This window comes from Panulirus ornatus, chromosome 7 (assembly GCF_036320965.1).
Source record: "Panulirus ornatus isolate Po-2019 chromosome 7, ASM3632096v1, whole genome shotgun sequence".
NCBI lineage: Eukaryota > Metazoa > Arthropoda > Malacostraca > Decapoda > Palinuridae > Panulirus > Panulirus ornatus.
The window spans coordinates 25,328,697-25,355,015 of record NC_092230.1 but is presented as its reverse complement, the minus strand read 5'-3'; the positions used below and the strand labels follow the sequence as shown (position 1 = coordinate 25,355,015).

The 26,319-nt window shown below is 39.7% G+C and overlaps 2 protein-coding genes across 6 annotated transcripts in view; one reads left to right on the top strand and one right to left on the bottom strand.

The window, feature by feature from the left end:
• Positions 1 to 9,467, top strand: part of LOC139749460 (uncharacterized) — a 121,392-nt gene extending 111,925 nt beyond the window's left edge. For both annotated transcript variants that reach the window (XM_071663359.1, XM_071663360.1), the window contains exon 8: positions 7,857 to 9,467. In XM_071663359.1, coding sequence (XP_071519460.1) covers positions 7,857 to 8,005 — 149 coding nt within the window. In that variant the 3' untranslated portion in view covers positions 8,006 to 9,467. The remainder of the gene's footprint in view (positions 1 to 7,856) is intronic.
• LOC139749459 (nonsense-mediated mRNA decay factor SMG8) overlaps positions 8,950 to 26,319 on the bottom strand; it is a 138,370-nt gene continuing 121,000 nt past the window's right edge. For 2 of the 4 annotated variants that reach the window (XM_071663355.1, XM_071663356.1), the window contains exons 12-14: positions 16,033 to 16,188; positions 10,248 to 10,428; positions 8,950 to 10,130 (exon numbers count right to left, since the gene is read on the bottom strand). In XM_071663355.1, the coding sequence (XP_071519456.1) occupies positions 9,815 to 10,130; positions 10,248 to 10,428; positions 16,033 to 16,188 (653 nt within the window). In that variant the 3' untranslated portion in view covers positions 8,950 to 9,814. Of the gene's footprint in view, positions 10,131 to 10,247; positions 10,429 to 16,032; positions 16,189 to 20,554; positions 20,944 to 26,319 lie in introns of those variants that run through there. The other 2 variants (XM_071663358.1, XM_071663357.1) reach the window with 2 other exon arrangements.

The following is a 26,319-nucleotide window of genomic DNA, read 5'->3' as shown; positions in this document are numbered from 1 at the left end:
AAGACCCTACATCTGCCTCAGCATTATTCATTGAATCTTGGAAATGTGGGTCTTTCATAAATTCCCTGATTTGCGGCCCATTGAAAATACCTCCCTTCAGCTTCTCCATGCTGAGCACTGGAAATTTTCTGCATATATAGTCAAAGCAGTCCCCTTCTTTGTTCAACGCCTTCACAAACTCTTTCAGAAAACCTAATTTGATGTGAAGTGGTGGTAAAATGATCTTATCTCTGTCAACCAAGGGTTCTTTGATTACATTCTTTTCTCCAACCACCATGTTTTCTTTTAGAGGCCATTGTTTTCTCACCCAGTGCTCCTCCTTAGCTCTACCATCCCAGAGACAGATAAAGCAGGGATACTTGGTGTGTCCACTCTGCTGACCCAAGAGTAAAGTCACCATCTTAAGATCCACACAGATTAGCCATTGGTGATCTTGGTACAATATTTTCTGTAAGACCATGGTGATTGTTTCCTGCTGCTACTCAGTCATCTTAGTTGAGTGACCAGTTGGGATTGGTCCATATTTGTTGCCATTGTGTTGAAGCACACATTTTAAGCTCTGCTTATAACTATCTATGCTCATGAGGGGTACATTTATTGATAAGTGCATTATCTTAAAAACTGTAGCTGCTAGAAGGAAATGAAGGTCATATTCTTATTCAGTGGCATGACTATACTTAGAAACGCATCTAAAATCTGAGGCACCAATTTTTTTTTTAAATATGTATATATTGATTATCATTCCAAGAAGTCAGTCATTTCCAAGAATTTAAAGTAAACTATGCAAAACATTCCATGAATACAAATGCCATACATCTGTGAAAATAGCAAGCTTTTCACTGGAGTTCAGACGGCCTTACCTTTTCTCATACAACAGGGTTTAGTGTTTGGGGTCCCCATTTCTGCAAAATTAATTCTTTTAACTTGACCCGCCTCAAGTAAAAGGGAATGGAATGTTAGATAACAGATAAATAGATTTTCAGTCTCTTTTTTTTCTTTTAACCTTACCTTCTTTCCCAGGAGTCCTATACAGTATTCTTTAAGGCTCCTGCAGCACTCAGGAATGTGTTTCAGATCAACTTTGGAGTTTGTTTATGTCCCCTTGTAAGCTGATGTAATCCTCACTTTTCATTTCACTCATGAGCTTTATATCATCCGCAAACATATTTAGGAAGGACTTCGTACCTTCAGGCAAGTCACAGATCACCGTAACCCATTTGAACATGCATCTTTTTTTTATTCCCTCCCTCTGAGATAATCTATCCATCAATGTAGTTTCCTCCTTCATGCTTGGTGATGCAATTTCTTAATCAGCCTCCCATGTGGTAAGTGTCAAATGCTTTCTGATGGTCCAAATACAAACAGTCCATCCAGCCTTCCCTTGTATCCAGGACTCAATTCACTTTCTCATAAATCACAAAGAGGTTAATTACGTACAAACTCCTTTCCCTAAAACCATTCTGTTTCTCACCACAGTAATTTATCCTCATAGAAAGTCTTCCATTCTCTTTTTAATAGTCTTCAACATCTATATTTGGTCTCTTTTCGTTTATATAGATTTGATGCTTGCCATTTTCCATTCCCTTGGCAATTTTCTTCTCTCCAGTGACATCTTGAACAATAATTCAAGTGGTTTATCCACCACATCTGCAGACCTGGTGAAATTTCATCAGGACTTTGAGCCCTGCATGGGTCAGGTCCTTTCAGTATTTTGTGAAAGTCTTTTCTTGACATATCAATGATTTCCAAAACCTCTTCCCCATTCCATCTCACTGGTGTTGGGACTGTCATCTGCTGTAAAAACTTTTGAACTCGTTATTCACTTCCTCACATATCATCTACAATTTTCTCAATCTATTAGCCTGATTAGCTGCTTCCTGACTAACTCCTGGTGAATTTCGAAATTAGTTTTGGATTATCACCTGCCATGTCCCAAATGTTCTTTTCAAAGTTTCTTTGATCCTCCTTACCTACCCTGCTGTATTCATTCTTTGCTCTTTTATCCCTTGCAAATGCTGGCTGGCAGGAGTACCATCTATATTTATGCCAGTGCACATCTTGAATGCCTTTGGTATCTTTTATTGAATGATTTTTTCCTCTTTCTCTTTCGTACCATTCCTTCTGTAGCTGAGGCTTGAGGCACCCATTTCTCTACTCCTTCATTGTAAATTTCACAGACCTCTTGCCACAAATCCCTGGTTCCTGGTCACTGGACTCCAATTTCCCATAAGCATTTCTCAAGAAATTCTTGAGATTTATTTAGTTTCTGCAATTATATTTCCTTTTTACATCCTGTCTCACCTCTGCTCTTTTAATGTCTCCCTTTACCGAAAGTCAGACTTGAACTTTACGTCTTATAGGTTGATGTTTAAGATCAAGTTGGGAGGGAGATTGTTTAGTACTTTTTAGGGGTCAATTTGGTGTGTGTATATTTTTTGTTTTGTTCATTGTGGATGGCAGGAACTGTAAATATTGGCTGCTGAAGTGTAAAGCAGGGCAAGTTTTTTATTTCTGTTTGGAGTTTGGTGGCTTATGGAATTTTTTGATAGGTAAGGTTTAGTGCTGTTGCAAAGAACCAAGTGCCAAGTATAATGAAGTGGGATTTTATCAAGAGCATCATTTTATCATCATGTAGGCGTTAAATTTTTGTCAATGCTTGGCAGCCATTGATTATTCTGAGTGTGGTGTTTCTTGTGGTTTGCATCTTTGTTGTATTTGTTTTTCACAGGGTGGATGACCAGATAGGTGAGGCATAATTTAGGGTGGTGCAGATGAATTGATTGTACGGGATATTAAGGAATTCTTGTAATGTGTAATATAGTGTTGCATATATGTTGTTGCTACTGTGGTGACAGGGTGATATGATATGACTGTAAGGCGGTCTGCATATGAGAGGCCCTTCATAGTGTGATTTGCAGGTTATATTGGAAGAAACTAAAGAGGGTTGGACAAAGACATGCTCTTTAAGGTACTCCATTGTAGAACTAAAGGTTATTAGATATCAGAGGAAAAGTCATTGTAATTTACTTGGGCTTTGTGGTCATCTATAAAAGCTGGCCATTTATTGTTATTTTAAAGGGTGGCATCGTTTCTTTCATGTGAGGGTATGTGCCATATTATAAAGGTAAAGTGAACAAAGGTAAATGTTCAAGTTATAGAGGTACAGGTTTGTTTAGTGTACATGGTAAGTTGTATGGAAGAGTGATGGCATGCAGAGAGCATGTGTGGTTTCAGGAGAGTTAGAGGATATGTAGATGTGTTTGCTTTGATGAATGTGTGTGAGATACTTAGAGAAAACAATGATTTGTAAGTGGCATTTATGGATCTGGAGATAGCATATGGCAGGGCTGATAGAGATGCTATGTGGAAGGTATTCAGAATATATGGTGAGGGAGGATTGCTGTTAGTAGTGAGCAGTTTTTATCAAGAGTGAAATGTGTGTGTGAGTCAGTAGAGAGGGAGTGAGTGGCAGTGGGAGGGGTGTTGTGATGTCACTATGGCTGTTTAATGTTTTTAGATGGGGTTGTGTGGGAGGTAAATGCAAGGGTCTTGCAGAGGGGGGAAGGCATGTAATCTGTTTGGGTTAAGACCTTGGGTGAGGGGGCCCTAAGAGAGTTTTGGCTGATGACACATTGCTGTTGGTAGGTTTGAGTAAGACTATGCAGAAAGTTGTTTCTGAGTTTGGGAGTGTGTGTAGAGTAAATGTGAGTAAAAGCAAAGTTATTAGGTGTAGTAATTAGAAGAGACAGAACTGGGGTGTGTCACTGGAGAAAACTTGGAGGAGGTGAAGTGCTTTAAATATGTGGGAGTGGATGTGGTAGCTAAGGGAACCATGGAAGCTGATGTGAGTCTTAGGGTAGATTAGGGAGCAAAGGTCCTGGGAGCTTTGAGGAATGTTTAGAAAGAGAAATCACTGTCTGGGAGAGCAAAGGTAGATATGTTTGAAGGTATAGTATTCCCAACAGTGATGTATCGATGTGAGGCATGGGCTGTAAATGAGAATGTACAAAAGGTGAATGTTTTGGAAATGAAATGTTTGAGGGCAGTATGTGGTGTAAGAATTGATTAACAAGTGTTAGGGTGAGAAAGATATCGGTTAATAAGAAGAGTGTGGTGATAGATCTGGAATGCTTTCACCATATGGAGAGAATCTGGGAGGAGAGGTTGAATAGAGGAATTGTATGACAAAAGTCAAGCGGGCAAGGAGAAGGTGAGACCAAATTGGAGATGGAAGGATGGAGTGCATAAGTTTTTGAGTGCAGGAGTGCAAAAGGTGTGCATGGAGTAGAGTGAATTAGAGTGATGCAGTCAGTAGACATGCTGTTAGTGGACTGAACCAGGGCTTATGAAGCAGCTAGGGGGAAACCACGGAAAGGTCTGTGGAGCCTGGTTGTGGATAGGTAGCTGTGTTTTCATTGCATCACACATGACAGCTAGAAAATGGATGCAGCAGTCGAGGCCTTTTCTTCATCTGTTCCTGGCATTGCTTCTTTAATGTAGGAAATGGTGAACAAGTATGAAAACGATGTTAGGGATAGTGTCAAATGCTCTGTTGATATTTACTACCTACTTTGTTGGACAGGTGTTGAAGTTGGTTGAAGCCATCTAGGATATGATGTATAATATCTGTGGTGGTAGAGTTCATGGGTGTAAAACCATGTTGTAGATGAGGCAATAAGAGGAGGGGAGTTGGGTGATTTGGAGGGCTTAAGGATTGGTATTATATTAGCAAGTTCTCAGGCTAAGAGTGGTTGAAGATATATGTAAGTGCTTGGATTGCAATTAGGACAAAGTGTTTTATGTGAAAGTTTGATATGTTGTCAGAGCCTGTTACAGGAATTTTTTTTAAGGTTTTATTTACCTTGCCTGTATCAGTAGGAGTGAAGGATGGTTGAGAAGTTGTGTGTATGGAATTTTTTGTATGTTTTTCATGACCTCCTCTATAGGAATGCAATTGGTTTATGGCTGGTTTTTTAGTATTTCATGAGCATGTTCCTGTATTGTTTCAGAGGAGGGATTTCATTGGTTCACAAGTGCTTACATGTGGGGGCTGGATTGATAGGAGGATTCGATCTTCTTTAACATGCACCAGTTGTGGTAGAAGTGGGTTTTGTTGTTCATTGTGTTGAGGAAGGAGTGCCAGTTTGTATTTCAATTTGATGGTGCTGTTTAGAGTTTGTACTTGCTGTATGATTTTTATCGATACGGTGATTCTGTCTGAGCTGGTTTCTTTGTTTTATGGTTTGACCTTTTTGGGAGAAATTTTGTTTATATTGCACATGACACCTAGAGAATAGATATGAGCAGATGTGGCCTTTCTTCATCTGTTCTTGGTGCTACCTTGCTAATACAGGAAATTGCAATACATAAATCAAAATTTATGCTTTGTTATGTTTATACTGGCTTGACTGTGTTGTAACTAGTGAGGATAGGGGGTGCTTTTATTGTGGTATAAACTTAAAAAGTTGGGAAAAGTTTTGAATTTCTGTAGTGTCCTGCCTTCTCTTGTTGATTACATTTGTACACCTTTAGGGATGGAACAGAATGTGAAGGTGTTGCCCAACTCCATCAGGACAACAGTAGTTTTGATTAAAGACAAACACTTGATGTGTGCTGAGGTTTTAGTTTTTCAGACAGTTTAGGAGCCCTGTAGCCTGTGGGAAACTGCACTGGATTTACCCTTTACTAGTGTCCTGTCAGGGGTAAGGCACAAAAGGCTAAGAAGCAGTACTGGAATCTACCAGTTATGCTGATAAGTGAAAGGGATGAGCGATTGAGGATGATGGCTCTGAATGTTAATGGGATGACTGGTGAGAGTAAAAGGAGAGAGCTTCTGGGGAAATTTAAAAGTTATGGTTTGGATGTGCTAGGGATTGGGAAAGCCCATATCCTTGGACAGAGTATATGGAGTGAAAATAGAAATGATGAATGCAAGTTACACGAAGGTGTGGCAGGAGGAATGGAATGGACGGGACTGTGAAAAAAATATCAGGTAAGAGGGAAAGAAGAATACTGTGGGTGAGAGGAAAGATTGGAATTGTGAAGTATGCATGGGTTTGTGTATATGTGCATACGAATATGAAAACTTCATGTGGGAAGGATATAATAAAGCATTTCTAGAGAAATTTGAATGATTATATATATGGTTTTGAGGAGGGAAAGGTTGTTGTAATGGGTGATATGAATGCAAAAAAGGGATGTGATGAAATTGGCGAGATAAATGGTAGATGGGGAGTGCCTGGAGTAAATAAGAATGGAAATTTCTTTGTGGATGTATGTGCTGAGAAGGTTTTTTTTTTTTCCATGTTAACACCTTTTTTAAGGACATGATGATCCATGGGTATACATGGATGAGAAATAATGGAAGAGAAGAGCAGTAGGTGAGAATGGGATATTTTGCTTCATTCTGTTGGGGATCAATTTTCACAAGAGTGTGGCTACTGAAGACAGAAGTGACAAGTTTGTAGGAGCAGGGGGAATTAGGTGGTTTGGATGGCTTTAAGAGCATTCTTATGTTAGCAAGTTTCCAGATGAGGATTTTGTTGTGTAGCCAGGAGTGGATGAAAATGTCTGTTAGTGCTTGGATTGCAGTTTGGCCAAAGTGTTTTGTGTGCATTTGATATATTATCAGGGCCTGTTCTTTAAGGATTTATTTACACTGATTGTATTAGTGGAAGTGAAGGGTTGGTGGGCAGTTGTTACTTTTTGGATTTTGTGTAGGTTTTTCATGGCTTTCCTCTTTAGGGGTGAGGTTGGTTTGTGGCTGGTATTTTAGTATCATGAGTGTATGTATGTTATCTGGGAGAAGGGATATGATTAGAATGGGTCAGGAACATTTCATGAGTGTGAGCTGGATTAGTCACACCTTTAAGGTGTGCCAGAGTTTATTACTAGGTTTCTTGTGGTTCATTTTGTAGGAGTACCAATTTGTAGTTAGCTTTTCAGTGATTTATGTTTTTGAAGCTGTTATTTAGAGTTTGGAATTTTTTCTAATTTCTGTTGATGGTACATGTAAGCTGGTTTTTGTTTTATGAGCTGTGTAACGTAAGAAGTTTGGATTTTTTTTTATTCTTGTGGAATGTACTTAATTGCTAGCTTGATTGGAGATGAAGTGTGAAATGGTGTGATTTATGAAGGGGATCATATGTACTGAAGCTTGTTTTTTCATGTACTTTGTGAAGGGCTGGCCAATCTGCTTTTTTACATTGGATAGGATAGGTCAGATGGTGTGTTATCAGAATTGGCTGCTGGTCTAAGGACAGATTTTGTATCATGCTCCAGGCAGTTTGTATGTGTACGGCTGGTGAGCAGGTGATATCTGGCAAGGTTCGCTACTGGAGTTGGTAGGCTGGGAGTCTGGTTAGCTGGTTGCATAGGTTGAGGATACTGATAGGTTGTAGAGGGTTTATGCACAGTTCACCTCAAGGATCATGTGTGTGTTGAGCCAAGTGGGCCAAGTGGGATAGTGGTCAGTTTTTGCATTTGGGGAGTATATCAGAAGGGGTTTGTAGAGAGGAAAGATATGAAAGTGTTGATTAAATTAGTAATGTATATCTAATATAGAAGTGTTAATTTTATTAATTCTTTTTTTCTAAAGTTTCTCTTGTTACAACATTGACTTTCACCTTAATCAGTGGTATTTTACTTTTCTCTTTACAAGTGTTTTTTGACATTTTCAACCATAATAATTTTTAAACTTAGATAAGTGCAGTATGTTTTTTATATGTAACTAGATCATTGCACATATGGAACTAGATCGGTTCAGTACAGTCTTTATATGCAACGAGATCAGTACAATGTTATTCATATATAATTGTATTCAACTCCTTTAAAATTTATTTCTTATTTTTCAACAGGCAGTGAAATGTGTTGGGTGGACTCTACTCTTCTCATGGTCATAGCTGGGTTGTCATGTGTTGTATTTACCCTCTCAACACTTTCCTGTTTTTTAGTTCACAAGGTCAATGTTCTTCATAGTCAGTCACTTGGCAAATTTACGTTTTGAGTATGGATTACCTGACATAGTGATTTTCTGTTGACAAGGCAGTTTTTTTTATTTGTATTATTTGGGCTGGATCCATGGTATATTTTTGTCTTTCATATTTTGGGCTGGTTCCCTTTACAGTTCTTCCATTTTTTTTTTAAGTAAACTGCCCTGTTAAATGCAGATAACACATGCTTGGGACCACATGCATTTTAGGGTATATTTACAAATAAATGGCCATACACTCTAAAGGCCTGTCTACACGAGCGGGCCTGATCGGCGGGTTTGCCCGTTAACGGGCAAATTCTGGTGGTCCTGCCCGTGAATGTTATCCACACGACCGAAGTGATGAACAGCCGGGCCTAACCGACGATGTTGCCAGTAGCAGGTGGAATGCAGGAACGAGAACCATGGTGCCTAGCATTATCAAGAAAAAGATTTTGTGTGTCTGGTAGGGTAGAAACTCCAGCTACCGGGCACCAGCTCAGTGATTTCGCTCGGCGGGCTTTCGGGCAGTTTGATCGTTTGCCCGTCAAATATGCCCGTTAACGGGCAAGCCCGCCGATCAGGCCCGCTCGTGTAGACAGGCCTCAAGAATATGGGACACTTTATTGTAAGTGATAAGTTTTTGTGAAATTTTTAGTTCTTTTGCATTATTTCATCCTCATGAATACAAGTACTGCAGATTATTAAAGCGATATTTGTATATTTAACAATCTCTTATGTAAGAAAGGAAGTATGTTTCTGCAACAATGAATTATAAGCTTTTAATATACTGAGTATTTCATGAAGAAAAGTTAAGAATTTGTATCAAGTAAGAAGTGGTATAATTTCTATTCATAATGAAACTTCTTATTGCTCTATTTATAGAGGTAATATTTTCATTTTATCAAAACATTACAACGCTCCACCTCGTTGAGAACAAAACTGTTAACCTGATAGAGAGGTTGGACTAAATACACTGATCACAAATGGGTTCTTTATTTTTGTATATTCATAACAAATAAGTTAAATTTAACTTGGAAATCTACCAAATTAGCTGCTTTTAAAAAGTTTTGGAAATGTAATTTTGTTTTGCAGTGGTAGCACAGTACAAGGCCAGAATAATTGAAAAATGTTGTTGGAGTGTGAGGCAGGGTAAGCATTTTAATTCCATTAGAAGCTTGGTGGTTAGTTATGGAGTGGTTTTGATAGGAAGGGTCTAGTGTTGATGCATATCCTTTTGCACTTCTGAAATCAATATTTTATCCTCTCTTCTGACATAACCGAGCTATACCAACTAATAAATCCACACTTCTTGGTACCTCATTTTCCACTTAACCTAATGCCACCTCTTGGGTCTTCCAAATACTTTTCTAACTCCAGGTGGATAACATTTAATGGTCCAGATGGCAGGAAAAGCTCTTAGAATTCTAATGAGCTTATGGTATGGGACACAGTATAATTTATTGTAAGTGATTAAAATTTTTGTGAAATTCTTTAGCGTTATTGCATTATTTCATCCTAATGAATACAATTACTTGGTACATTATTTTCATGAAATTTTGAGTATATTTAGTTTTTTTCCCCCCACGGTCCCTAATCCCTTTTCACAAGAATGTCACGATATAGATTGATTTGAAACTGCATGACCCATTTTGTAGCCTTCCTATGCTTTATCTTGACCCTAAAACATAAACAGCACTTTAACATAGGTATTAAGAATGTTTAATTTTCTTTTATAATTCTTTCACCTATATAACATTTGCTTACCAAAATTATATTCGAGTTCCTCTACAAATGCTGTTGTAAGCTAAAACAAAGGTTTTCTCAAATGAAATGAGCAATTGATCATCTTTCTAATGTCACTTGAGATATTCCATAGCATCCCTTATGAAGGCGGGCATACGATGGTGGCGTTGGTTGTCTGGGATCTGGAGGATAATGAGGACCTTGGTCACCAACATAAACATATGGAAGACGAAGGACCCAGTAAGCTGATGCAGAAAGCTTTACTGGAAGAGAACTGCATGGTTGAGGAATGTAGCGTGGACAGGGATCTGGACCAGGTTGTACTTGAGGGTTCAGGGTAACATTAACTGGAGCTTTAGGTGTTACCACATGAAGACGCATGAGCTGACCATTCACAATGCCTCCACCACTACGACTGAAAAATTAAAATTGAAAAATTTCTTGTAGAATAGGCCTCAATTATTTTCATATATGACAAAAGCATACATGTACTAATATCTATTTACAAAGGCTATCAATTTATGAAATGTACCTGCAGGGACATGGGAAGTACAGTGGCATATCAGCATTAGCAATCTTGGTAGCATTATCCTTCACTAAACCTGAAGGTGAAGCTTTAAGGTGACGGTCAGGAGTGGCCATCATAAATCTGTGACCTCGCACACATTCATATTCCACCCCAAGGAAGATCTTCACGCTGAATTCATGAATATCTAGAATAAAATGAAAAAATAGTTTAACCATAATAGTCAAAATCTAAGCACTTTTCTAATCTGATAAGGAAAAATATTTTACTTAAGGAAATAACATATAACAGCTACAGAATGGATGTGGCATCTCTTTGTTCCTGGCAACACAGAAAATGGTCATCAAGTATGAAAAACATTAAAAAAAATACACAAAACTATGAAAGAAAAAATGGTTATGATAAAACCAGATGAGATAATCCCTGGGGATAGGAAAGAAAGAATACTTCCCACGTATTCCCTGCATGTCGTAGAAGGCGACTAAAAGGGGAGGGAGCGGGGTGCTGGAAATCCTCCCCTCTTGTTTCTTTTTTTTTTTCTTTTTAATTTTCCAAAAGAAGGAACAGAGAAGGGGGCCAGGTGAGGATATTCGCTCAGAGGCCCAGTCCTCTGTTCTTAACGCTACCTTGCTAATGCAGGAAATGGCGAATAGTTTGAAAGAAAAAGAAATATATATATGAATTTTATTTTTTTGCTTTGTCGCTGTCTCCCACGTTAGCGAGGTAGTGCAAGGAAACAGACGAAAGAATGGCCCAACCCGCCCACATACACATGTATATACATACACGTCCACACACGCAAATATACATACCTATAAATCTCAATGTACACATATATATACACACACAGACAAATACCTATATACACATGTACATAATTCATACTGCCTTTATTTGTTCCCATCGCCACCTCGCCACACATGGAATAACAACCCCCTCCCCCCTCATGTGTGCGAGGTAGCGCTAGGAAAAGACACCAAAGGCCCCATTCGTTCACACTCAGTCTCTAGCTGTCATGTAATAATGCACTGAAACCACAGCTCCCTTTCCACATCCAGGCCCCACAGAACTTTGTTGTGGCCTTTGTTGTCTTTTCCTAGCGCTACCTCATGCGCATGCAGGGGGGAAAAGGTTGTCATTTCATGAGTGTTAGGGTGCCGGCCGGAATAAATAAAGGCAGCAAATATGAATTATGTGCATGTGTATATATTTATATGTCTGTGTATGTATATATATGTATACATTGAAATGTATACATAACAGAAGAAGGAGTCACGCAAGGAGTGCTCATCCTCCTCGAAGGCTCAGATTGGGGTGTCTAAATGTGTGCGGATGTAACCAAGATGAGAAAAAAGGAGAGATAGGTAGTGTGTTTGAGGAAAGGAACCTGGATGTTTTGGCTCTGAGTGAAACGAAGCTAAAGGGTAAAGGGGAAGAGTGGTTTGGGAATGTCTTGGGAGTAAAGTCAGGGGTTAGTGAGAGGACAAGAGCAAGGAAAGGAGTAGCACTACTCCTGAATCAGGAGTTGTGGGAGTAAGTGATAGGGTGTAAGAAAGTAAACTCTAGATTGATATGGGTAAAACTGAAAGTTGATGGAGAGAGATGGGTGATTATTGGTGCATATGCACCGGGGCATGAGAAGAAAGATCATGAGAGGCAAGTGTTTTGGGAGCAGCTGAATGAGTGTGATGAGCTTGTACATTTATGTGCTGAAAAAGGACTGGTGATTGGGAATACCTGGTTTAAAAAGCGAGATATACATAAGTATACGTATGTAAGTAGGAAAGATGGCCAGAGAGCATTATTGGATTACGTGTTAATTGATAGATGCACGAAAGAGAGACTTTTGGATGTTAATGTGCTGAGAGGTGCAACTGGAGGGATGTCTGATCATTATCTTGTGGAGGCGAAGGTGAAGATTTGTGGGGGTTTTCAGAAAAGAAGAGAGAATGTTGGGGTGAAGAGAGTGGTGAGAGTAAGTGAGCTTGGGAAGGAGACTTGTGTGAGGAAGTACCAGGAGAGACTGAGTACAGAATGGAAAAAGGTGAGAACAAAGGAGGTAAAGGGAGTGGGGGAGGAATGGGATGTATTTAGGGAAGCAGTGATGGCTTGCGCAAAAGATGCTTGTGGCATGAGAAGCGTGGGAGGTGGGTTGATTAGAAAAGGTAGTGAGTGGTGGGATGAAGAAGTAAGATTATTAGTGAAAGAGAAGAGAGAGGCATTTGAACAATTTTTGCAGGGAAAAAATGCAAATGAGTGGGAGAGGTATAAAAGAAAGAGGCAGGAGGTCAAGAGAAAGGTGCAAGAGGTGAAAAAGAGGGCAAATGAGAGTTGGGGTGAGAGAGTATCATTAAATTTCAGGGAGAATAAAAAGATGTTTTGGAAGGAGGTAAATAAAGTGCGTAAGACAAGGGAGCAAATGGGAACTTCAATGAAGGGGGCAAATGGGGAGGTGATAACAAGTAGTGGTGATGTGAGAAGGAGATGGAGTGAGTATTTTGAAGGTTTGTTGAATGTGTTTGATGATAGTGTGGCAGATATAGGGTGTTTTGGTCGAGGTGGTGTGCAAAGTGAGAGAGTTAGGGTAAATGATTTGGTAAATAGAGAAGAGGTAGTAAAAGCTTTACAGAAGATGAAAGCTGGCAAAGCAGCAGGTTTGGATGGTATTGCCGTGGAATTTATTAAAAAAGGGGGTGACTGTATTGCTGACTGGTTGGTAAGGTTATTTAATGTATGTATTATTCATGGTGAGGTGCCTGAGGATTGGCGGAATGCGTGCATAGTGCCATTGTACAAAGGCAAAGGGGATAAGAGTGAGTGCTCAAATTACAGAGGTATAAGTTTGTTGAGTATTCCTGGTAAATTATATGGGAGGGTATTGATTGAGAGGGCGAAGGCGTGTACAGAGCATCAGATTGGGGAAGAGCAGTGTGGTTTCAGAAGTGGTAGAGGATGTGTGGATCAGGTGTCTGCTTTGAAGAATGTATGTGAGAAACACTTAGAAAAACAAATGGATTTGTATGTAGCATTTATGGATCTGGAGAAGGCATATGATAGAGTTGATAGAGATGCTCTGTGGAAGGTTTTAAGAATATATGGTGTGGGAGGCAAGCTGTTAGAAGCAGTGAAAAGTTTTTATCGAGGATGTAAGGCATGTGTGCGAGTAGGAAGAGAGGAAAGTTATTGGTTCTCAGTGAATGTAGGTTTGCGGCAAGGGTGTGTGATGTCTCCATGGTTGTTTAATTTGTGTATGGATGGGGTTGTTAGGGAGGTGAATGCAAGAGTTTTGGAAAGAGGGGCAAGTATGCAGTCTGTTGTGGATGAGAGAGCTTGGGAAGTGAGTCAGTTGTTGTTCACTGATGATACAGCGCTGGTGGCTGATTCATATAAGAAACTGCAGAAGCTGGTGACTGAGATTGGTAGAGTGTGTGAAAGAAGAAAGTTAAGAGTGAATGTGAATAAGAGCAAGGTTATTAGGTACAGTAGGGTTGAGGGTCAAGTCAACTGGGAGGTAAGTTTGAATGGAGAAAAACTGGAGGAAGTAAAGTGTTTTGGATATCTGGGAGAGGATCTGGCAGCAAATGGAACCATGGAAGTGGAAGTGAATCATAGGGTGGGGGAGTTGGCGAAAATTCTGGGAGCCTTGAAGAATGTTTGGAAGTCGAGAACATTATCTCGGAAAGCAAAAATGGGTATGTTTGAAGGAATAGAGGTTCCAACAATGTTGTATGGTTGCGAGGTGTGGGCTTTGGACAGAGTTGTGCGCAGGAGGGTGGATGTGCTGGAAATGAGATGTTTGAGGACAATATGTGGTGTGAGGTGGTTTGATCGAGTAAGTAATGTAAGGGTGAGAGAGATGTGTGGAAATAAAAAGAGTGTGGTTGAGAGAGCAGAAGAGGGTGTTTTGAAAAGGTTTGGACACATGGAGAGAATGAGTGGGGAAAGATTGACCAAGAGGATATATGTGTCAGAGGTGGATGGAACGAGGAGAAGTGGGAGACCAAACTGGAGGTGGAAAGATGGAGTAAAAAAGATTTTGAGTGATCGGGGCCTGAACATGCAGGAGGGTGAAAGGCGTGCAAGGAATAGAGTGAATTGGAACGATGTGGTATAACGGGGTCGACGTGCTGTCAATGGATTGAACCAGGGCATGTGAAGCGTCTGGGGTAAACCATGGAAAGTGTGTAGGGCCTGGATGTGGAAAGGGAGCTGTAGTTTCGGTGCATTATTACATGACAGCTAGAGACTGAGTGTGAACGAATGGGGCCTTTGGTGTCTTTCCTAGCGCTACCTCGCACACATGAGGGGGGAGGGGGTTGTTATTCCATGTGTGGCGAGGTGGCGATGGGAAGAAATAAAGTCAGACAGTATGAATTATGTACATGTGTATATATGTATATGTCTGTGTGTGTATATATATGTGTACATTGAGATGTATAGGTATGTATATTTGCGTGTGTGGACGTGTATGTATATACATGTGTATGTGGGCGGGTTGGGCCATTCTTTCATCTGTTTCCTTGCGCTACCTCGCTAACGCAGGAGACAGCGACAAAGCAAAATAAATAAATAAAAATAAATATGAAATGTATAGGTATGTACATGTGCGTGTGTGGACGTGTATGTATATACATGTTTATGTGGGTGGGTTGGGCCATTTTTTCGTCTGTTTCCTTGCGCTATCTTGCAAACCCGGGAGACAGCGACAAAGTATAATAGAATAATAATACTGTATCCTTCCCCGTAGGCCCGTAGGGTCAAAGAGAAGTGCTAGAAAAGGTCCAAAGAAATATAATAAGAATTATATCGGAAATGGGTGGTAGGTAGTAGTTGGTAGACAGCCAAAGACCAAGGAGGTATGTTACCAGTACTACCTGCCTGTGAGGATTAGTGACAGTTACATAGTGAGCCAGCACTTCAATGGATTGTCAAGTTGCACTGCTCTGACCCAGGAAACTGTCTTTCCTTTCTACCTCACCCACATGTGGACTACTGGCTTTCTGTCTACAAACAAACAATCTTTCCTTGTTGCACATAACATTAGACAACACTTGACTCACACAGCTTATTCTTTGTATCTAGATTTTTCTGAGGTGAGCACTGTGCACTAGCCTTGCCTTATGGCAAAATGGTAGGAGCAGTAGATAGCAGTAGTAGATAGAAACATTTAGGCAGGAGCATTAGGTAGAAACATTAGGTTGAAGTAGTAGGCAGAAGAATTAGGTAGTAGTGGTCAGTAGGAATATTACGAAGGAGCCTTTGCAAACACTGTGCTAAAGTTGCCCTCTGCCAGTGGCTTGTTAAGGGTAAGCACTAAAGGCTAAGAAGTGGCACTGGAGTTCACTAGTTATGGAGTCTCTATTGCCATGGCCACCCCCCTTGAGGGAGTTCCAGTTACAACACGTGTCAGAGATATAGATATATAAATAGAACTGGGTAGCATAAATTACAGAGAGAAATTGAGAAAGCATGGCTTTCTCAATTTCCCTCCATAAATCAGCCCATTTGGAAGAAGAGACAATAAAAGGGAAAATTACTGCAATACATAAATTCCAATGAGGCCACAACAATGTCAACATAGAGCAGTTCTTTAAAATCAGAAAGAAATCCAAAATAGAGAAAACTTGTGGTTATGTTGCTGTTTAATATCTAAAAACTGGCAGTTTGACTTTTAGGGGGCACCATATTTTCTCGTTTTCTATGTATAATCATATACCATGTCTAAATGATACATAGAAGCTACTAACCATCAACTGATATGCTAAAAAAGAAATTTTATTTAACAACTCACCTCCTACTCTGATTTTCTTGTTTTTCAAAAGCAATGCTTTTTTGCCAAGGGTATCAGCAATGGCTGGCCACTTGTCTCGATCTTCTATTTTCACAGTTACATCCCATGGTAGAAGGAAATTTGTCCCCGGCAAGAATCCTGGTTGATCACAGATACCTGAAAAATTGATGCAAAATTAACATTACTGAACTATATGTACATTTATTCCTAAATTTCTTAACTGCCAACTGTGGATTTAAATTTCTTGACCTTTTCTAGTGGACAGTAGCAATATCTGACATGTAGCATATAGTATTTTTTCGTAAATGAACAAGTGCATCATGTTTTCTGTTGTAAAATTTGTGGTGGCTGGCTGAGAAAAATGCTTCATTGTATTGTTTTTTATAACAAATGCAGAGATGAAGAAATGAAATTACATTTCTTACATCAAGCTGAATATGACATATCAATGCATAAACCAAAGAGTTTTCAGTTTGTCACCGATCATACAACACACACATAACCTGTCATGGGACCAATTTGATGGAGGGGAAATTACATATCTGAACCCAGTTATACTTGTTACTGTTATAAATAAAGAATAAGAGAAAGAAATACAAACTGAAACCACATTTTTCATCAATTTGCACTCCTCCAATACTGCTACCAACATCCTCACACTAACAGTACTGCAACACTGACAAAAACACGATGATATAACAATTACATCACAATTCTCATGCTGATGCAATAACTACACTGATATACACTTCAATCATCATTTTAAATACAGAAGTTTTGCCATTAGTTTTACTCCAGTTATCAAAGAAAAGTTCTTTTTGCCTGAAAAATACCCAGAACTGTTACCTTTATGTTTTGCTCCTCTTCAGAAAATATATTTGCATCAAAACCATAGCTTAAGGCCTATTTTTCACACTGAATGCAATTCTGGGGTTCAAATAATGTTTGAGAGCTATTCAAGTACTGTAATTATCACTCAAATGATTACATGTTTAAAATACTACATGATTACTTACAGGAGTTGTGGGAATATGTGATAGAGTGTAAGAAAGGAAATTCTAGACTGTTGTGGGTAAAACTGAAAGTGGATGGCGAAAGATGGGTGATTATTGGTGCCTATGCACCTGGCCATGAGAAGAAAGATCATGAGAGGCAAGTGTTTTGGGAGTAGCTGAGAGAGTGTATTAGCAGCTTTGATGCACGAGACGGGGTTATAGTGATGGGTGATTTAAATGCAAAGGTGAGTAATGTGGCAGTTGAGGGTATGACTGGTGTCATGGGGTACTCAAAAAAGAAATGGTGAAGAGCATGTGGAATTGTGTGCTGAAAAAAGACTGGTGATTGGGAAAACCTGATTTAAAAAGAGAGACATACATAAGTATACATATGTGGGTAGGAGAGATGGTCAAAGGGCATTATTGGATTACATGTTAGTTGATAGGTGTGTAAAAGAGACTTTTGTATGTTCATGCACTGAGAGGGGCAGCTGGAGGGATGTCTGATCACTATCTTCTGGAGGCAAAGGTGAAGATTTGTAGAGGTTTTCAGAAAAGAAGAGAGAATGTTGGGGAGAAGAAAGTGGTAAGTGAGCTTGGAAAGGAGACTTGTGTGAGGAAGTACTAGGAGAGACTGAGCACAGAATGGAGAATGGAAAAAGGTGAGAGCAAATGAAGTGAGGGGAGTGGGTGAGAATGGGATATGTTTAGAGAAACAGTGATGGCTTGGGCAAAAAATGCATGTGGCATGAGAAAGATGGGAGGTGGGCAGATTAGAAAGGCTAGTGAGAGGTGGGATGAAGAAGTAAGGTTGTTAGTGAAAGAGAAAAGAGAGGAATTTGGATGATACTTGCAGGGAAGTAGTGCAAGTGACGGGGAGATGTATAAAAGAAAGCAGCAAGAGGTCAAGAGAAAGGTACAAGAGATGAAAAGGAGGGCAAATGAGAGTAGACTACTAGGGAGAATAAAAAGACATTTTGGAAGGAGTTAATAACATGCATAAGACAAGAGAACAAATGGGAACATCGGTAAAGGGGGCAAGTCGGGAAGTGATAACAGGTAGTGATGAAGTTAGGAGATGAGTGGGTATTTTGAAGGTTTGTTGAATGTGTTTGATGATAGAGCGGCAGATACAGGGTGTTTTGGTTTGGGTGATATGTGAAATGAGGGTCAGGGACAATGGTTTGGTGAAGAGAGAAAGGATAGTGAAAGCTTTGCGGAAGATAAAATCTGGCAAGGCAGCAGGTTTGGATGGTATTGCAGTGGAATTTATTGAAAAAGGGGTTGACTGTGTTGTTGGTTGGTAAGGATATCCAATGTATGTATGGACCATGGTGAAAAGCCTGAGGATTGGCGGAATGCATGCGTAGTGCCATTGTACAAAGGCAAAGGGGATAAAGGTGAGTGTTCAAACTACAGAGGTATAAGTTTGTTGAGCATTCCTGGGATATTATATGGGAGGGTATTGATTGAGAGGGAGAAGGCATGTACATAGCATCAGATTGGGGAAGAGCAGTGTGGTTTCAGATGTAGTAAAGGATATGTGGATCAGAGCAGTGTGGTTTCAGATGTAGTAAAGGATATGTGGATCAGGTGTTTGCTTTGAAGAATGTATGTACAAAAAACTTAGAAAAACAAATGGATTTGTACGTTGCATTTATGGATCTGGAGAAGGCATATGATAGGGTTGATAGAGATGTTTTGTGGAAGGTTTTAAAAGTATTTGGTGCAGGAGGTAAGTTGCTAGAAGCAGTGAAAAGTTGTACCAAGGATGTAAGGCATGTGTACAAGTAGGAAGAGAGGAAAAAGATTGGTTCCCAGTGAGTGTCAGGCTGTGGCAGGGGTTTAATTTGTTTATGGATGGGGTGGTTAGGGAGGTAAATGCAAGACTTTTGGAGAGAGTGGCAAGTATGCAGTCTGTTGTGGATGAGAAGGCCTGGAAAGTAAGCCAGCTGTTGTTTGCAGATGATACAGCTCTAGTGGCTGATTAGTGAGAGAAACTGTAGAGGTTGGTGACCAAGTTTGGAAAAGCGTGTGAAAGGAGAAAGTTGAGAGTAAATGTGAATAAGAGCAAGGATATTATGTAGGGTTGAGGGACAAGGTAATGGGGATGTAAGTTTGAATGGAGAAAAACTGGAGGAAGTGAAGTGTTTTAGATACCATGTAGTGGACTTAGCAGTGGATGGAACTATGAAAGTGGATGTGAGTCACAGGGTTCGGGGAGGGGGTGAAGCTTCTGGGAGCAATGAAGAATGTGTGGAGGGAAAGAGCATTATCTTGGAGAGCAAAAATGGGTATGTTTGAAGGAATAGAAGTTCCAACAATGTTATATGGTTGCAAGGCATGGGCTATGGATAGGGTTGTAGATGTGTTGGAAATGAAATGTTTGAGGGAAGTATTTGGTGTGAGGTGGTTTGATAAGTAAGTAATGTAAGGGTAAGAGAGGTGTGGAAATAAAAAGAGCATGGTTGAGAGAGCAGAAGAGGGTGTGTTGAAATGGTTTGGACATATGGGGAGAATGAGTGAGGAAAGATTGACAAATAGGATATATGTGTCAGAGGCGGAGGGAAGAAGAAGTAAGAGACCAAACTGGAGGTGGATGGATGGAGTGAAAAAGATTTTGAGCAATCGGGGCCTGAACATACAGGAGGGTAAGAGGTGTGCAAGGACTGGAGTGAATGTGGTATACCAGGGAAGACATGCAATCAATGGACTAAACCAGGGTATGTGAAGCATCTGGGGTAAACCATGGAAAGGTCTGTGGGGCCTGGAAGTGGACAGGGAGCTGTGGTTTTGGTGCATAACACAAGAAAGCTAGAGACTGAGTGTGAACAAATGTAGCCATTTTTGTCTGTTTTCCTGACGCTACATAGTGAGCCAGCACTTCAATGGATTGTCAAGTTGCACTGCTCTGACCCAGGAAGCTGTCTTTCCTTTCTACCTCACCCACATGTGGACTACTGGCTTTCTGTCTACAAACAAACAATCTTTCCTTGTTGCACATAACATTAGACAACACTTGACTCACACAGCTTATTCTTTGTATCTAGATTTTTCTGAGGTGAGCACTGTGCACTAGCCTTGCCTTATGGCAAAATGGTAGGAGCAGTAGATAGCAGTAGTAGATAGAAACATTTAGGCAGGAGCATTAGGTAGAAACATTAGGTTGAAGTAGTAGGCAGAAGCATTAGGTAGTAGTGGTCAGTAGGAATATTACGAAGGAGCCTTTGCAAACACTGTGCTAAAGTTGCCCTCTGCCAGTGGCTTGTTAAGGGTAAGCACTAAAGGCTAAGAAGTGGCACTGGAGTTCACTAGTTATGGAGTCTCTATTGCCAAGGCCACCCCCCTTGAGGGAGTTCCAGTTACAACACGTGTCAGAGATATAGATATATAAATAGAAATGGGTAGCATAAATTACAGAGAGAAATTGAGAAAGCATGGCTTTCTCAATTTCCCTCCATAAATCAGCCCATTTGGAAGAAGAGACAATAAAAGGGAAAATTACTGCAATACATAAATTCCAATGAGGCCACAACAATGTCAACATAGAGCAGTTCTTTAAAATCAGAAAGAAATCCAAAATAGAGAAAACTTGTGGTTATGTTGCTGTTTAATATCTAAAAACTGGCAGTTTGACTTTTAGGGGGCACCATATTTTCTCGTTTTCTATGTATAATCATATACCATGTCTAAATGATACATAGAAGCTACTAACCATCAACTGATATGCTAAAAAAGAAATTTTATTTTAACAACTCACCTCCTACTCTGATTTTCTTGTTTTTCAAAAGCAATGCTTTTTTGCCAAGGGTATCAGCAATGGCTGGCCACTTGTCTCGATCTTCTATTTTCACAGTTACATCCCATGGTAGAAGGAAATTTGTCCCTGGCAAGAATCCTGGTTGATCACAGATACCTGAAAAATTGATGCAAAATTAACATTACTGAACTATATGTACATTTATTCCTAAATTTCTTAACTGCCAACTGTGGATTTAAATGTCTTGACCCTTTCTAGTGGACAGTAGCAATATCTGACATGTAGCATATAGTATTTTTTCGTAAATGAACAAGTGCATCACGTTTTCTGTTGTAAAATTTGTGGTGGCTGGCTGAGAAAAATGCTTCATTGTATTGTTTTTTATAACAAATGCAGAGATGAAGAAATGAAATTACATTTCTTACATCAAGCTGAATATGACATATCAATGCATAAACCAAAGAGTTTTCAGTTTGTCACCGATCATACAACACACACATAACCTGTCATGGGACCAATTTGATGGAGGGGAAATTACATATCTGAACCCCGTTATACTTGTTACTGTTATAAATAAAGAATAAGAGAAAGAAATACAAACTGAAACCACATTTTTCACCAATTTGCACTCCTCCAATACTGCTACCAACATCCTCACACTAACAGTACTGCAACACTGACAAAAACACGATGATATAACAATTACATCACAATTCTCATGCTGATGCAATAACTACAGTGATATACACTTCAATCATCATTTTAAATACAGAAGTTTTGCCATTAGTTTTACTCCAGTTATCAAAGAAAAGTTCTTTTTGCCTGAAAAATACCCAGAACTGTTACCTTTATGTTTTGCTCCTCTTCAGAAAATATATTTGCATCAAAACCACAGCTTAAGGCCTATTTTTCACACTGAATGCAATTCTGGGGTTCAAATAATGTTTGAGAGCTATTCAAGTACTGTAATTATCACTCAAATGATTACATGTTTAAAATACTACATGATTACTTACAGGAGTTGTGGGAATATGTGATAGAGTGTAAGAAAGGAAATTCTAGACTGTTGTGGGTAAAACTGAAAGTGGATGGCGAAAGATGGGTGATTATTGGTGCCTATGCACCTGGCCATGAGAAGAAAGATCATGAGAGGCAAGTGTTTTGGGAGTAGCTGAGAGAGTGTATTAGCAGCTTTGATGCACGAGACGGGGTTATAGTGATGGGTGATTTAAATGCAAAGGTGAGTAATGTGGCAGTTGAGGGTATGACTGGTGTCATGGGGTACTCAAAACAGAAATAGTGAAGAGCATGTGGATTTGTGTGCTGAAAAAAGACTGGTGATTGGGAAAACCTGATTTAAAAAGAGAGACATACATAAGTATACATATGTGGGTAGGAGAGATGGTCAAAGGGCATTATTGGATTACATGTTAGTTGATAGGTGTGTAAAAGAGACTTTTGTATGTTCATGCACTGAGAGGGGCAGCTGGAGGGATGTCTGATCACTATCTTCTGGAGGCAAAGGTGAAGATTTGTAGAGGTTTTCAGAAAAGAAGAGAGAATGTTGGGGAGAAGAAAGTGGTAAGTGAGCTTGGAAAGGAGACTTGTGTGAGGAAGTACTAGGAGAGACTGAGTACAGAATGGAGAATGGAAAAAGGTGAGAGCAAATGAAGTGAGGGGAGTGGGTGAGAATGGGATATGTTTAGAGAAACAGTGATGGCTTGGGCAAAAAATGCATGTGGCATGAGAAAGATGGGAGGTGGGCAGATTAGAAAGGCTAGTGAGAGGTGGGATGAAGAAGTAAGGTTGTTAGTGAAAGAGAAAAGAGAGGAATTTGGATGATACTTGCAGGGAAGTAGTGCAAGTGACGGGGAGATGTATAAAAGAAAGCGGCAAGAGGTCAAGAGAAAGGTACAAGAGATGAAAAGGAGGGCAAATGAGAGTAGACTAATAGGGAGAATAAAAAGACATTTTGGAAGGAGTTAATAACATGCATAAGACAAGAGAACAAATGGGAACATCAGTAAAGGGGGCAAGTCGGGAAGTGATAACAGGTAGTGATGAAGTTAGGAGATGAGTGGGTATTTTGAAGGTTTGTTGAATGTGTTTGATGATAGAGCGGCAGATACAGGGTGTTTTGGTTTGGGTGATATGTGAAATGAGGGTCAGGGACAATGGTTTGGTGAAGAGAGAAAGGGTAGTGAAAGCTTTGCGGAAGATAAAATCTGGCAAGGCAGCAGGTTTGGATGGTATTGCAGTGGGATTTATTGAAAAAGGGGTTGACTGTGTTGTTGGTTGGTAAGGATATCCAATGTATGTATGGACCATGGTGAAAAGCCTGAGGATTGGCGGAATGCATGCGTAGTGCCATTGTACAAAGGCAAAGGGGATAAAGGTGAGTGTTCAAACTACAGAGGTATAAGTTTGTTGAGCATTCCTGGGATATTATATGGGAGGGTACTGATTGAGAGGGAGAAGGCATGTACATAGCATCAGATTGGGGAAGAGCAGTGTGGTTTCAGATGTAGTAAAGGATATGTGGATCAGAGCAGTGTGGTTTCAGATGTAGTAAAGGATATGTGGATCAGGTGTTTGCTTTGAAGAATGTATGTGCAAAAAACTTAGAAAAACAAATGGATTTGTACGTTGCATTTATGGATCTGGAGAAGGCATATGATAGGGTTGATAGAGATGTTTTGTGGAAGGTTTTAAAAGTATTTGGTGCGGGAGGTAAGTTGTTAGAAGCAGTGAAAAGTTGTACCAAGGATGTAAGGCATGTGTACAAGTAGGAAGAGAGGAAAAAGATTGGTTCCCAGTGAGTGTCAGGCTGTGGCAGGGGTTTAATTTGTTTATGGATGAGGTGGTTAGGGAGGTAAATGCAAGACTTTTGGAGAGAGTGGCAAGTATGCAGTCTGTTGTGGATGAGAAGGCCTGGAAAGTAAGCCAGCTGTTGTTTGCAGATGATACAGCTCTAGTGGCTGATTAGTGAGAGAAACTGTAGAGGTTGGTGACCAAGTTTGGAAAAGCGTGTGAAAGGAGAAAGTTGAGAGTAAATGTGAATAAGAGCAAGGATATTATGTAGGGTTGAGGGACAAGGCAATGGGGATGTAAGTTTGAATGGAGAAAAACTGGAGGAAGTGAAGTGTTTTAGATACCATGTAGTGGACTTAGCAGTGGATGGAACTATGAAAGTGGATGTGAGTCACAAGGTCGGGGAGGGGGTGAAGCTTCTGGGAGCAATGAAGAATGTGTGGAGGGAAAGAGCATTATCTTGGAGAGCAAAAATGGGTATGTTTGAAGGAATAGAAGTTCCAACAATGTTATATGGTTGCAAGGCATGGGCTATGGATAGGGTTGTAGATGTGTTGGAAATGAAATGTTTGAGGGAAGTATTTGGTGTGAGGTGGTTTGATAAATAAGTAATGTAAGGGTAAGAGAGGTGTGGAAATAAAAAGAGCATGGTTGAGAGAGCAGAAGAGGGTGTGTTGAAATGGTTTGGACATATGGGGAGAATGAGTGAGGAAAGATTGACAAAGAGGATATATGTGTCAGAGGCGGAGGGAAGAAGAAGTAAGAGACCAAACTGGAGGTGGATGGATGGAGTGAAAAAGATTTTGAGCAATCGGGGCCTGAACATACAGGAGGGTAAGAGGTGTGCAAGGACTGGAGTGAATGTGGTATACCAGGGAAGACATGCAATCAATGGACTAAACCAGGGTATGTGAAGCATCTGGGGTAAACCATGGAAAGGTCTGTGGGGCCTGGAAGTGGACAGGGAGCTGTGGTTTTGGTGCATAACACAAGAAAGCTAGAGACTGAGTGTAAACAAATGTAGCCATTTTTGTCTGTTTTCCTGACGCTACTTTGCTGATGCAGGGGATAGTTATGCAGTTTTTCTGTAAGGCGGAGTAGCAACAGGAATGGATGAGGGCAAGTAAGTATGAATATGAACAAGTATATATATATATGTAATGTCTGTGTATGTGTATGTACATGTATGTATATGTTGATATGTATATGAATGTATATGTGCATACGTAAGCATTTATGTACATATATGTGTACGAGTGGATGGGACATTCTTCGTCTGTTTCCTGGTGCTACCTCACTGACACGGGAAACAGCGATTATGTATAATAATAATAATAATAATAATAATAATAATAATAATAATAATAATAATAATAATAATTACAATATCAGCCAAAGGAACCATCATATGGTATACACTATCATTTCAAAGATAAAAGCCTTTCTATATTTCAAATTTCAATTTTGAAAGAGCATATTTTTGTTCTCAATAATACACTAAATATGATGAAACATTTTACATTGTCATATCAAGTACAGAAATTTTTTATTTCTTTTCATTCTTGGTTGCTACTTCCTGCATTATCAAGGTAGCACCAAGAACACATAAAGAAAGGCCATGTCCACTCACATCCGTCCTCTGAATGTCATATGTAATGCATCGAAACCACAGCTCCCTGTCTGCAGCTAGGTCCCACTGACCTTTCCATGGTTCATCCCAAATGCTTCAAAAGTCCTAGTTCAGTTCACTGACAGCACATTAATTCCAGCATACCACACCATTCCAATTTGCTCTACCTTTCAACCTCCTGCATGCTCAGGCCCTGATTGCTCAAAATCTTTTTCATTCCACAAATTTGGTCCTCCCATTTTCATTCTTCTCTCAACTTCTAACACATATATCCTTTTTGTCAACTTTTCCTTACTCAATCTCTCCATAAGTCCAACTCATTTCAGCATACCCTCTTCAGGTCTCTCAACCACACTCTTTTTACTACCACATCTCTCTCTTACCCTTTCATTACTTACTCGATCAAACCACCTCACATCATATACTGTCCTCAAACATTTCATTTCCAACACATCCACCCTCCTCTATACAACCCTATATAGCCAATGCCTTGCATGTAAAAGGAGGACATTGAGAGTAAATGTGAATAAGAGCAAGGTTATTAGGGTCAGCAGGGTTGAGGGACTAGCTGGGATACAAGTCTGAATGGAGAAAAATTGGAAGAAGTGAAGTGTTTCCGATAGCTGGGAGTAGACTTGGCAGTGAATGGACCCATGGAAGCGGAAGTGAGTCATAGGGCGGGGGAAGGGACGAAAGTTCTGGGAGTGATAAAGAATGTGTGGAAAGAGAGAATGTTATCTCGGAGAGCAAAAATGGGTATGTTTGAGGGAAAAGTGGTTCCAACAATATCATAACTTGATATGTATCACTAAGTAATTTAAAAATGGCTTTTATCTACTTTATTCCCACACATTCCAATAATGAATTCACAAAATACTTTGAAGATAATAAACTTTATTTTGCACCTGGCTAAGACAATTATGATGTGTGCACAGACTTGTACAGAATACCAAGTGAAATAATCTACCCAAACACACCACAACATACAGTATCTCTTTTTATCAAAGATGATGGAATTCCAGTCAAGAGCAAGCTGAGTTAGACTTTTAACAGTCACCTTAATTATAATCAATGTTTGGATGGTAGGAAAT